This window comes from Chaetura pelagica, unplaced genomic scaffold (genome assembly GCF_000747805.2).
Source record: "Chaetura pelagica isolate M959 unplaced genomic scaffold, ChaPel_1.0 scaffold1145, whole genome shotgun sequence".
NCBI lineage: Eukaryota > Metazoa > Chordata > Aves > Apodiformes > Apodidae > Chaetura > Chaetura pelagica.
The window spans coordinates 181,151-192,752 of record NW_009953300.1 but is presented as its reverse complement, the minus strand read 5'-3'; the positions used below and the strand labels follow the sequence as shown (position 1 = coordinate 192,752).

Genomic DNA, 11,602 nt, shown 5'->3' with positions numbered 1-11,602 from the left:
GATTGATCCGGAAAGGAGATCCGATCTGTCCGCCTGTGCCGGATGAATTACTTCTCGTGCTCCTTCTCAGGCTCCAGAGAAAGCTCCGTGTGAGGGGCGCGAGTTGGGAGCTTCTTACGAACTGGTGAAGCTGCTGCGGCGCCCAAACCTCTGGGTTCCCCAGCACAACCTGCTGTGGCCGGGCCGGGTTACCTGCGGGCAGGGTTACCTGCGCGGTGGGCAGGGTTACCTGCGGGCAGGGTTACCTGCGCGGTGGGCAGGGGTCAGCGAGCCGCTGGGCTCGGGGCTGGCGGGCAAGGTCTCGTCCTCGCACGACAAGCAGATGAAAAACTTCGGTGTGATCGATGTCACACTTCAAAGGAGTAAAACAGTAAGTGAAGTTTTCTGTGAACTTAGTTTCAAGAAGACAGAGGGTGGGAGGAAGAGAAAATGCTACGTTTTCTGAAACCTTTTCAGACTAGATTGGGACCTGTTGATGAAGGGGGCTCCCAGATGGACTGAAAAGCAAACCTGGTTTACAGGAAGCTGCAACTGGGGTGCTGGGCTGTGGTGTAACAAAGGTGTAGCATAGTTGGTTAGTGGCTGACTGGGGACGTGAAGGAGGCTAAAAGCATCAGTAGGTAGTAAAGAAATTAATACAAGATTCTTTGTGTAGAGAACAGCAAAAAAACCTTGGAATGACATAGTACACAGTAAGTACAGAAATGTAATCTGTTTCTAGTAAACTGTTTCCTATTTGATTATGGTAAGTTATTAAAACAAAAGTTACTTGTTTATTTGTAGGTAAAAAAGCTGTTAAATAGCAGCTGGGTGGGACAATTGCTTCAAGGTCAGTGTGGCCACAACTTTTACTTGGGTTTGAAAAAACGGGCTGGAGTTCTCTGGCATTCATTAAAAAATATTAATACTTGAGTAGCAGGAAATCGTAAGTAAAGGACCAGGGAGGAAGTACACTTCCCTGTGGGAAAGGAGGATAGCATGGTTAGGTGTGGGTCAGTTAGCCTAGAATTAATTCCAAAGCAAAGGAGACTTGCTCGATAATAAATTAAGGGGCTGGAATATGAGTAATTGAAGTTTTAATGTAGAGCAGATCTCATTTGACCAAATCACAGGCTTGATTGCTAGCAGTGCAACTTGTCACTCAGTTTTTAGAAAGTTTCACTTTGTAGTTGACATACAGAGCTAACAAGACAGAGCACGCAACAGCAGGGTGATTTCTCTGAGCTACCCACTTCTCAGCAGGTTGACAGGGATCATAAATGGAGACTTGCCATGCGGAGTCCTGTAGGAGCTCGTATTCAGTCTTGTGCAGCTGAAAAAGCAAAGCCTCCTGTTGACTGCCTGCAAGTAAATGTATAAAAGCACAGATCATGGTTTTAATCTTTGCATCACAAATTGTGAGGCAGCTGAACTGTGGCCATCAGGATTGTTTGGTAGGACTGAATGAACAGCTGCTGTTTGAAAGCAACCAGATACAACCAGGAGCAGAGACTACAGGGCATGTGAGAATCTAGGTTGGTTCTGCGAAGCAGGGCTGGATTTTCCCACAGTTCTCAAAACTCATTTCAGTTTTCAGGTCCCTCATTGCTGAAAGTCCCTCGTGTGATAGTGGGGCAGAGTTAGCAGTGGACAGAGGGTTTTCCTTATGTTTATAAACTGTTCTCAAAGGTGTTTTGATTTTTCTGGTGGGCTGTGGGTTTTTTGTTTGGTTGGTTTTTTTGTTGTTGTTGGTTGTTGGTTTTTTTTTCCCTCCTGGTGAAAAATAGAGCCTGTGCAGCCCCCTGAGTGAGTGCTGTGTCCAGGGCAGGTGGTGGAAGGGTTGACCTCCTGGCCTGTGGTGGGACTGCCTGGGTGTCCCCTGAGAGCAGCCCCTTCTCAGGGTGTGCAGGGCTGCCCCTGGTTTCCTTCACGGAAGTGTCACCTCAGGGTCTGTGGTGGAATGAAGGAAAGATGGGCTGTATTCTAGGCGGAGATGTGGTGGGAGTCCTTTACCGGATTTGTTGTCTAAGTTATTCTGGTGGCAGCAAGAATTGGATGAGGGGTGTTGAGAGGAACCAGAACTGTGGTAGTTCCCAGGTGACAGTCTCTGGGCAATCCTGGACTCAGTGGGCTGATTCTGAGTCTCCTGAGCTGGGACAGGTTGTCTCTATCTGGTCAGGGTAAGTCTGCCTCAGTGGTGTGGGACAGACAAGCTGTATGTGATGCTCCTAGAGAGCAGGAGGCAGGAGAGCTGGGGCTGAGGTTATCACCTGGGATCCCAGTGCTGCTGCTGCCGTGTGGGGTGGCTGGGGAGGAGAGAGGTGCTGGTGCTCCGTGTCTTTCGGACCGCAGGAGAGCGTTGAGCAGCGCCCTTCTCTTCTCGGGGCCCCGCCTGGAGCGGGATCTGAGCGCAGCGCCCCGGCGGGGCTGTGCCCGGGCTGCCGTTCGCACCGAGCAGGTGAGCACCCCCTCTCCTTGCCGCCGGTTCTGCTGGTCCCTGGGCCGCCGGGTCTGCTCCCGCTGCCCAGCGCGCTCCCATCCACCCAGCCCCCGGATGCGCGGTCGCGCTCTCCGGGAGGGAGTGCTCGGCAATACCCGGGAATACCCTGGAACTGCAGTTCTGCTGCTGCCCTGGGGGTGGTTCTCTCTGACTGCCTGATGTCAAACGCCTTCCTGCAGCAGGACCCGGCGCTGCCCGCTCCCAGCAGCTGCCCGGGAACGCGCAGCCTCCCCGGGAGCCCTGGCTGCCTGTGCGGGTCGGGGGCTGCTCTGGGGGGCGATCAGCGGCCGCTGCCTCCTGGCATGGTCTGCTAGAGCATCTAGCACTGGGTGGGCCCAAGAGCAGTGAGCCTTGGCGTTGTATGTGCTTGATTCTCCGATAATTTGTGTGTCCTGCTTCATGCCTTTTCCCCCCACAAGGGCTGGGAGGATGGGGTTGGTGATTGGCCTCCCTCTTACTTCATGTCTGTATTTCCTCACAGATGGGGAAGGGCAGCCTGGAGTGCAGATGGACCAAGTCTGAGAGGAAAAAGGATCTTGGAATGGTGAGTTCCTGCCCAGACTGTGTGGGTTTTTTGTTTGGGGTGGTTTTGCATTTTGCATGTGGGCATGGGTCCTTTTTATCCTGTGCAGGAGCTGTGCTGCTAGTTTCCCCACACTACATCCCCATGGAGCTGCCCTGATATACCTGCACAGTTTTCCTTTCCCAGTGGTTCAGTCTGCATGCTTAGTGTAGATTAGCTTTTGAGAAAGCTGCTCCACAGCTCAGCTTCTTCCAGACTGGACTTATGGCTCCATGTCTGAATTGTGCTGTGATGCTCTGGTGGGTCAGGTGAGATCTGAAGTTCCTTTTGGAGGAGGCTGCAGACTGTGCCAGCCAGCAGGGTTTCCTAAGACATCGGTCACTGCAAGAATGACCCAGAAGCACTTGGGTTACAGTAAAAAGCAAACCTTAGTTCAGAGCCTATGCAGGCACTCTTCTGAAGTGCATTGGGACTGCCTTGGTCCAAGTGAGTCTGTCCTTCTCCAGGCCTGCTTGTGTCCTTGGAAATTTCCTAGTGAGTTCTCAGTGCTGCAGCACTGTCCTGTTGCATGTCCCTGGCCCTGTGTCCATCTGATATGTTATACATGCCCATGGGTAGAAGCAACCTTTTTTTTTTTTTTTTAGCTCTTCAAACTCCTTCACACTCCAGTGTGACAAACTTAATCAAAGTGTTCATAAAAATATCAGTAAGGCCAATGTTCTGTTGTCCTTTTTGTGAGAGAACAGTTGCTTAGGAGTATGTGTTCTTGTCTCTTGGTGGGTGGGGACCATGAGGCAGAGCATCTCTGGTCTGTAGTGGGTGGTGCAGGCCTGAGGGCAGGGAGCTCTTTGGAAGATGGAGACTGGCACCAGTGTGCAGACCTGTGTGTATTTCTCTTCCCATGTTGTTGTGTCCCTTGGCAGCAGTGCTGCCAGGTGGCTGCTCTGGTGCATCATTAGACACTGTTCCAAATAGCCCAGGCAGGAATGGTTCAGCACTTGGAGGAAAATGAGCTGGTGATGGATAGCTCTGGTGATGCCAAAGCTGTTAAAGTATGAACCTCTGAAGTGCAGCCAGGACTCCAGCAAGGGATGGATGTTCCTCTCTGCTCAGCTGCTGGAGTGTGGGGACAGTGCTGGTCCATGGCCCTTCCTTCTTCTGGTTGGTCTGAGATAGGCCTTTGTCTCTGGGTGGTGTTAACTGACTCCATAACTCAGTGGCCTGGGATCCCTTCCTGGAGCATGGGAGAGGAGTGGTGACCAGTGGCCAGACAGACACTCCTGCAGGAGCACCCACATTGCTGCTTGGGGCTCTGTTATCCCTGATGCTGTTGCACTGTGGTGGGACTGAGGGTCTGTGCTGTCTTTGGAGCAGTTCTCCATCTATGTTCTCCCTAGCAAGGACCACTGCAAATAGTTTGTTTCCTTTTTTGTTCTTCCTCTGCATGCTCTGTTCACTCTGGAGTCCTGGATGTAGCCAACAATAATGCTGCTTCCTTCACCTCCCCCTGCTCAGGACTGTGCAGTGGTGGTGGGGAGGTATTCACAAGTCAATTATGTGAAAAAGTAAGTCTCATTTATTCTGTCCTGGACCCTATAACATTAGGGCTCAGAAGGCCTCCTTGTTCTTATGTCCCCCCCCTTGTGTATCTCTGTATTGTCTGCTGCCGAACATGGGGAGAGACTGAAAGCCCTGCTGTCTGGTAAGGTGCTTCCTGGTGCCTGTGCATGGAGCTGCAGGCAGAGACTGCTGGAGCCCCAGTGCCTGATTTGTGTGCCCCTAGTGCTGGGAAGCTTGGGACAGGACAGGTAGCTGCTCTGGGGTCTGAGGACAGAGGTGAGATGGGGACAAAAAGCATGTTGTTGCATAAGCTGTGTGTGTTGGGCTGGGCTTGGGACAGTTGGCTAGTGGTGCCCTACATGGTCTCCAGGTGGAGGAGGAGGAGGAGGAGGATGCTGCCGTGTGGTCCCAAGCAAGTTGTGGGGCTGGAGAAGAGGATGACATGGGCAGAGTGGTCCCATGAGGAATGGCTGCTGCAGGCCACACGCCGTTTTCCCATTAGCGAGTGTTTAGTTCAGCGTTTTAAATAATTGTGTCCTCGGAATGATATTTAAAATCCATTTGGGAGGCAATGAGGCGGGAAAGTGCCTGTGCCATTGTGATGACGCTGCGCGGCCGCGCCGCACACGCATATTACAAACTCGTTACAGGCTCGTTTACACGCACTGCTCACTCCCCACACAACCTCTTTCTGATGCTCCTAATGTTTCTCCCCACCATGGCTGCTGCTTCTTGGCACTAGGGAGAAACCTCCTTGACAGGCAGGCCTGGTGTCACCTGCAGCCAGAGGAGTGGGGTCATGGCCACAGCCACTGGGTGCTGGCCTTTGGCAGGGGGTGTGGGGCACAAATGAGGTGAGACTGTCTCGGGTGTCCTGTGCTCCATGCTCAGTGCAGAGCTGTGCTGGCTTTCTGACCAGCTGGCGTTGCTGCAGGCTCCTGACCCTGCAGCCCCAAGACTTTCAGCTGCTGTGCTCTGGGCACTGCTGGGAGAGGCACCTTGGCCCACTGGGTGTGAAGCTGAGCACCAGCATGTGCCCTGGAATGTTCCCAGGAAGCTGTGTGAGCTGGAGGGACCAGGTATGAGGGAGCAGCAGCTTCAGCAGCAGTTCCCTGAGTGCTGGTTAGTTGCTGAATGGGAGGTTGTCCTTGCTGCTGTCCGTCTGTCCCCATTGCTCTGGCTGCTGTGTGGGCACCCTCCACTGTCCTCCCAACCTCTGCACAACAGAAATCCTGTGGTGTAGTACAAGGCTCTTGTGCTCCCTCATCCTTGTCCTTGCATTGGTGGCATTAAATAGTATTCAGTCTTCTCTCCTTCCTGATTGTGTTCAGACCCTTCAAGCCAGGGTCCCAGCTGTGGTTTTGCTTGGTTGTTCCCACCCTCTGCCTGTGATTGGGTAGTAAGAATCCAGCTGAAACCTCAACCTTGCTTTCAGAGAACAGGATTGCCTATGGTGGTTTATTCTTCAGGATACCACATTTCACCTTCTGTGCACAGGGCTTTGGATATCTGCTCTCCACTTGCCACTTCTTGTGGTTGTTGTGGTGAAAGAAGAGTGAGCCCATCCTGGGTTTCCAGTTGCTTATTGGCACATCTGGGTGTGGATGTGGGCAGTGTCAGATGCAGGCATTTGGATTTGCAAGTGCTTGGGATGCTTGGCTTTCCTTGCTGAGACCCTGCGGGGGCAGAACCTGGCTGCTCTGTCTGCCAAGCTTTACTTCTGTGTGCAGTGGTTCAGTTCATTCAAGCCCAGCTGTGCTGTGTGTCCAGGACCCTCTGTGCTGCTGCCCCCAGGGGGGTGGTCAAGGTGCTGTAGGGAGCAGGGTGGGCTTCAGTGTGGGAAGGCAGCAGGTCTTCCCTGATGGGGGCTGAAACACAAGCAGGGAGGGTGTGACATGACAATGAATGAGGAGATGAAAAATGCAAAGAGATGTTCTCCTGACAGATGGGGAGATAGGGAGGCCTAAGGCAAGAGCCCCACTGCCTTTGGGATGTAGTGCAAAATATGGAGCTGGAAGAGTGAGTCTGAAGTTCAGCTGCCCCATCTTTGCAGACCAAGTTCAGCACTATGACCTGAAGCTGATGAGAGGAGCGAGGTGGAAAAAGATACTTGGTTGCAGGTGAGAAGGGAGGACCTCATCGGCTTGAATGTGTCCTGTGGACCTTGCATGTGGCAACTGTGGATGTTTTGCTTGGAGATGCAGAGGGAAATAGAAAGGCTTTTGTGATTTATGGAATCCAAGAGCAGAGAAGGTGTCAATGGCTGGTTGTTTGTTTGTTTTTTTTCTGGGAGGAAGCTCATTTTACCACTGGTCTGTGCAACTTGTGTCTATGGGTAGGAGGTAGTTGGACTGGGAATGGCCAGTGCCCTGTGGCCTCTAAAGACAGTGCTTCTGGATAGAGTTGAGGAACAGTGGGTGTTAGAGGTGAACCAGGTGTCTGCCAGGTGCTGCGTTGAGGTCTTTCCTTCAGGCTGATGATGATCAGTTGAGAGAGGAGACACAGATGCTGAATATGGCAGTGGACCAAGGATATGAGCAGCCACACAAGCCAAAGAGGGCAGTAAGTTTGGGAAGAGTGTGTTTGGGGCACAACAGTAGGAATGCACAGCCAGGGCACTTATGTACACACCTCAGACAGACTTCCCCCTTGTCTCTTTACACCAACTTGGGCTGCTGCTGCACAGCTGAGTACCTTGGTTTTAACATCTTTCTCATGGGGAAATAGTTATCTGCTCAAGCTTGTCCTTAGGTTGTCCTTCATTATTGCTTCTTGTGGGCAAGGAGGTGTGATGTCTGGAGATGCACCAACACTGGTGGGTGGGATGGAGTGGCTGCTTGTGCACCTTATAAGGAAGTGCCTTCCCAAAGTCAGTTACTGTCAGCCACTGGAGCACTGGTTTAGAAGCAGACAGATGACTGAAAAAATGGCAGCACTTTTTTCTTTTTTTCAAGGATCTGCATCATCTTCCCCCTGGTCAACCTGTGTCATGGGATTGCAGGTGATCCCCTGCACTCTGACCTTTGAGGACCCTCTTCTTTCTCACAAACAGATGCAAAACATCTGAGGAAGGACTTGCTGAAGGCCATGAAGTCACTGGGAGCAGGGTACTGGGTGCTGCTGCTCTGTGCCCAGTAGCCCTGCTGTGAAGGTGTTATGAAACCAGTGAGAAGGAGCCTGCTTGTTTTTCTCCACCCAGACTGTGCAGCCTGCTCTGGAGTGTTCAGAGATTGGGCTCAGTAAACTGAAGGTAAAACCTTGTGCCAGTAGCTGGACAAGTCCTACCAGATGACAGTGCTGAGGGGACAGATGGTCCTGACTTCCCTCCTGTGACCTATCAGGCAGAGCAAGCAAAGGACATCGTTTGCTGTGGGGCCAGGGCAGATGCCAGAGCCCTGTCAAACCCAAAGGGAAGGCTCTGCTGGGAGGAGAGGAGGGGGAGTGTGGCTGCCTGTGTTTTGTGCATTGGGGGCTTTTTATTTTATTGCTGAGTTCATTTGGGTTTGGTGGGTTTTTTGTGTGTTGTGGGGTGTTTCTGGGTTTTTCATCATTAGCCCTGGGAGCAGGAGATCTCCAGGATAGCTGGTGCAAAGGCAGACATGCACACACCCTCTCAGCCCATGGTCTGTGAAATTGCCCGAGTAGGAGGCCCTGCCCTCTGCCAGCGTCCTGGTGCCACGGCTCAGCCCAGCCTCGGCGTGCTCCTCCTCCAGGCCATTCCTGGGTGGCTGTAGGGTGCAGGAAGTCACAGGATAGAACAAAGTTGACAGGGTAAAGACAAATGGGCTGAGATAAAAAAATACCCTCAACAAACAGCAACAAAAAAAATAAAAACAAACAAAAAACCCCACAGAGCAAGCAACCAACAAAACCCAAAACAAAATGCAAACAACTGACTCTAAACAAAACAAAAAACAAGCCAACAACCAAAACACCCCAACAACAACAACAATCCCCCCCAAGAAAACCAACCCAGCCCTACAATAAAAGCAAAAAAAAAGATCCAAAACTCAAAGACCTATTTAATATGAACAAGTGACACAACTTGCCTGTTTTGCAGGATAGATAGTACAGGCCAGGAGGTCAGTCTGGTTGGTTGACCAGTCTAGCAAAACCTTGATGCCCAGTGGGAGGGTTTTGTCCAGGAGTCCCAGGTGGGTGTGTGGTCTGGGTGCAGGGCCCCCCCAGCCCTTGCAGGTCTCTGCTAGGTTACCCCAGACAGGCTGGGCTGTAGGACTGGATAGGGAACAGTGGCTGAAATCCCCACACCAGCTGCTGAGTCCTGCTGCCATTGCTGGCACTTGCAGCCTGCCCAGCTGGAAGCTGCTTGAGTTGGCAGGGACACAGCAATTAACAGGTCAGTTACAGGACAGTAATTTGAGGGTAGACAAAGTTCAACAGGTCCCAAACCTGTGTGGAGCTTGCACACCATCCCAGCTCACAGGATCCCCTTTGGCAGAGCAGGGCACCTCAGCATCTTTCACCCCTCTAGATGTGACCCCCTGTGGCTGGAGGGGCAGATGGCAAAGCTGGGCATGCTCTCCTCAGAAGCCTGAAGACACTTGCCAACCTCTAGAGGTTTGCATGGGGACTGTCTTACTGCCAGGAAATGTGGTTCCTGCCATACCAGCTGCCTTTCCCAGGGTCTGCCTGCATGCCTCCCTTCCTCCTGCTCAGCAGTGTCTCAGCAGCTGGCCCCACTGCCCAAGTGATGGGTCCTGAGAGTCCTGGGTCCCGAGAGCTTGTCTGGGGCTTGTGAGGGGCTCTGGGACCCTGAGGAGCTGCCTGTGGGGAAAGCCTCTGTACTCAGTCCCCTACGACTTCTGAAACCAGTCCTGCTGCAGCTTCCCTGCTGGGATTGCTCCCACCTTGCTCTGCTTCTTTCCAAATGGGAGCACAGTTTGGAGCAGAGGCTTTGTAAAGCCAACTAGCAAGCACACAGTGTTTCCAGGCTGCTGCTGCCCCTCTGCTGTGCCTGATCTGTGCTGGTGGCTGCTGAAAATAGGCTCTTGGAAGAGGGGAGGTGGTGAGGGGCAGCTGCCAAGCAGGGCTATTTATACTGGGTGCGTCAGGCCTGTGCCTGAATCCAGCCAGACATTGGGAGCTGGGGCCGGGGAGCAGCCTGGGCAGGACATCGCCGTGGAGAGGCTCTTGCTGCAGCAGCGTCTTCACCGAGGCCCAGGCTTGTTGTTCACCGAGGCCCCGGCCTGTCCCTTCGTGCCATGGACTGTGCCCTTCCCCCCAGCCCGGCTGCGCGGCAGGTGCCGCTGCTGGGTGAGGAGCAGCAGAAGCACTCGAGGTGCTCAGGGCACCAGCACCATCCCCAGGAGCACAGCCCCAGCTCCCTGGGCCAGGGGCACCAGAGCAGCCGCTTGGAGCCCCTGGAATGCCGGGATCTGCTGGTCCAGAACGCGCTGTTTGTGGGGGACCTGGAGATGGTGCAGAAATACTTCACCAGGAGCGCAGCTGTCAACCTCATCATCGAGACCAGGGGTGAGGAGCTGCGCTGGACGAGCAGGAAGCGTGGTGGGTGTGCAGGGCTGGGAGATGGGAAGTGTCTGGGATGGGGACCAGAAAGGGAGCACAGACACCTGGGAAAAGGGTTGAGGGGAATGCCCAGTGGTGGAGAGGGACTTTGTGCAAATGTGCTGTTGGCTGCTGAAAATAGGCTCTTGGAAGAGGGGAGGTGGTGAGGGGCAGCTGCCAAGCAGGGCTATTTATACTGGGTGCGTCAGGCCTGTGCCTGAATCCAGCCAGACATTGGGAGCTGGGGCCAGGGAGCAGCCTGGGCAGGACATCGCCGTGGAGAGGCTCTTGCTGCAGCAGCGTCTTCACCGAGGCCCAGGCTTGTTGTTCACCGAGGCCCAGGCCTGTCCCTTCGTGCCATGGACTGTGCCCTTCCCCCCAGCCCGGCTGCGCGGCAGGTGCTGCTGCTGGGTGAGGAGCAGCAGAAGCACTCGAGGTGCTCAGGGCACCAGCACCATCCCCAGGAGCACAGCCCCAGCTCCCTGGGCCGGGGGCACCAGAGCAGCCGCTTGGAGCCCCTGGAATGCCGGGATCTGCTGGTCCAGAACGCGCTGTTTGTGGGGGACCTGGAGATGGTGCAGAAATACTTCACCAGGAGCGCAGCTGTCAACCTCATCATCGAGACCAGGGGTGAGGAGCTGCGCTGGACGAGCAGGAAGCGTGGTGGGTGTGCAGGGCTGGGAGATGGGAAGTGTCTGGGATGGGGACCAGAAAGGGAGCACAGACACCTGGGAAAAGGGTTGAGGGGAATGCCCAGTGGTGGAGAGGGACTTTGTGCAAAAGGCTTTTGGGTGAGGTGGGAGGATTCCAGGAGTGTAGAACAAGTGGAAGTTGGCTTGTTGAAAGTGGCCAGATGCAGATCTACTGGGAAATGGTGAGAAGAGGCCTGTTGAAAGGGCTGCTGGAAAGGAACAACATCAGGACTGTCCTGTTAGAGGTTGCTGGGGAGATCTGAAATGTGTGTGTTGGAGAGAGTGCTTGGGTGAGAAGGCATCAGGTGGCACAGGGATGCTTTTCTGCCCTAGGTCTTAAGTCAGGTCTGTTACCTCAGTTCACTAGAAACTGGAGGCTGTGCCATGACCTGGGAGCAGCAGAGGGGTCTTGGCAGTGACCCTCGGGCAGACCTTTGCCCATGTTCTGAGGCGGAGGCACGGCTGTGCTCGGCCTTGCAGGCAGCTGTGTGGGGACTGAGCCACAGTCACTCCCTGTCTCCCTGTTGCTGCTGCTGTAAAGTCCAGGGGTGAAACAGCCCCTGCAGTCCCTGCTCCACACCCTGGCTGGGGAAGCTGCAGGGGGTCGGTGTGGGAGGGCTAACAGTGGGGAGCTGGAGGGGGGCTTTGCTGCAGAACAAAAGCTTTTTGTGTTTTGCCAGATCTCACACGCAGGGTTTGCAACCTGTTCTGTGAGGTGGAGTGGGCGAGGGGAGCAGAAATCCAGTCTGCCAGGGGGAGTGAGCAAGGGAGGGATGTGCCCTGTGGCCTGGAAGGGCAGTGTCCTTGTGCTGTCTGAGCAGC

General features: G+C 53.9%; 2 protein-coding genes across 2 annotated transcripts in view; both read left to right on the top strand.

Annotated features, from left to right (window-relative positions):
* The window catches only part of LOC104389093, a 7,005-nt gene extending 1,980 nt beyond the window's left edge, over window positions 1–5,025 (top strand). The window contains exons 3-5 of the mRNA XM_009998047.1: window positions 71–370; window positions 2,961–3,023; window positions 4,933–5,025. Of these exons, the coding sequence (XP_009996349.1) occupies window positions 71–370; window positions 2,961–3,023; window positions 4,933–5,025 (456 nt within the window). The remainder of the gene's footprint in view (window positions 1–70; window positions 371–2,960; window positions 3,024–4,932) is intronic.
* Window positions 5,026–9,784: 4,759 nt separating this feature from the next.
* The window catches only part of ASB10 (ankyrin repeat and SOCS box containing 10), a 10,223-nt gene continuing 8,405 nt past the window's right edge, over window positions 9,785–11,602 (top strand). Inside the window, exons 1-2 of the mRNA XM_009998046.1 lie at window positions 9,785–10,088; window positions 10,431–10,751. Of these exons, the coding sequence (XP_009996348.1) occupies window positions 9,785–10,088; window positions 10,431–10,751 (625 nt within the window). The remainder of the gene's footprint in view (window positions 10,089–10,430; window positions 10,752–11,602) is intronic.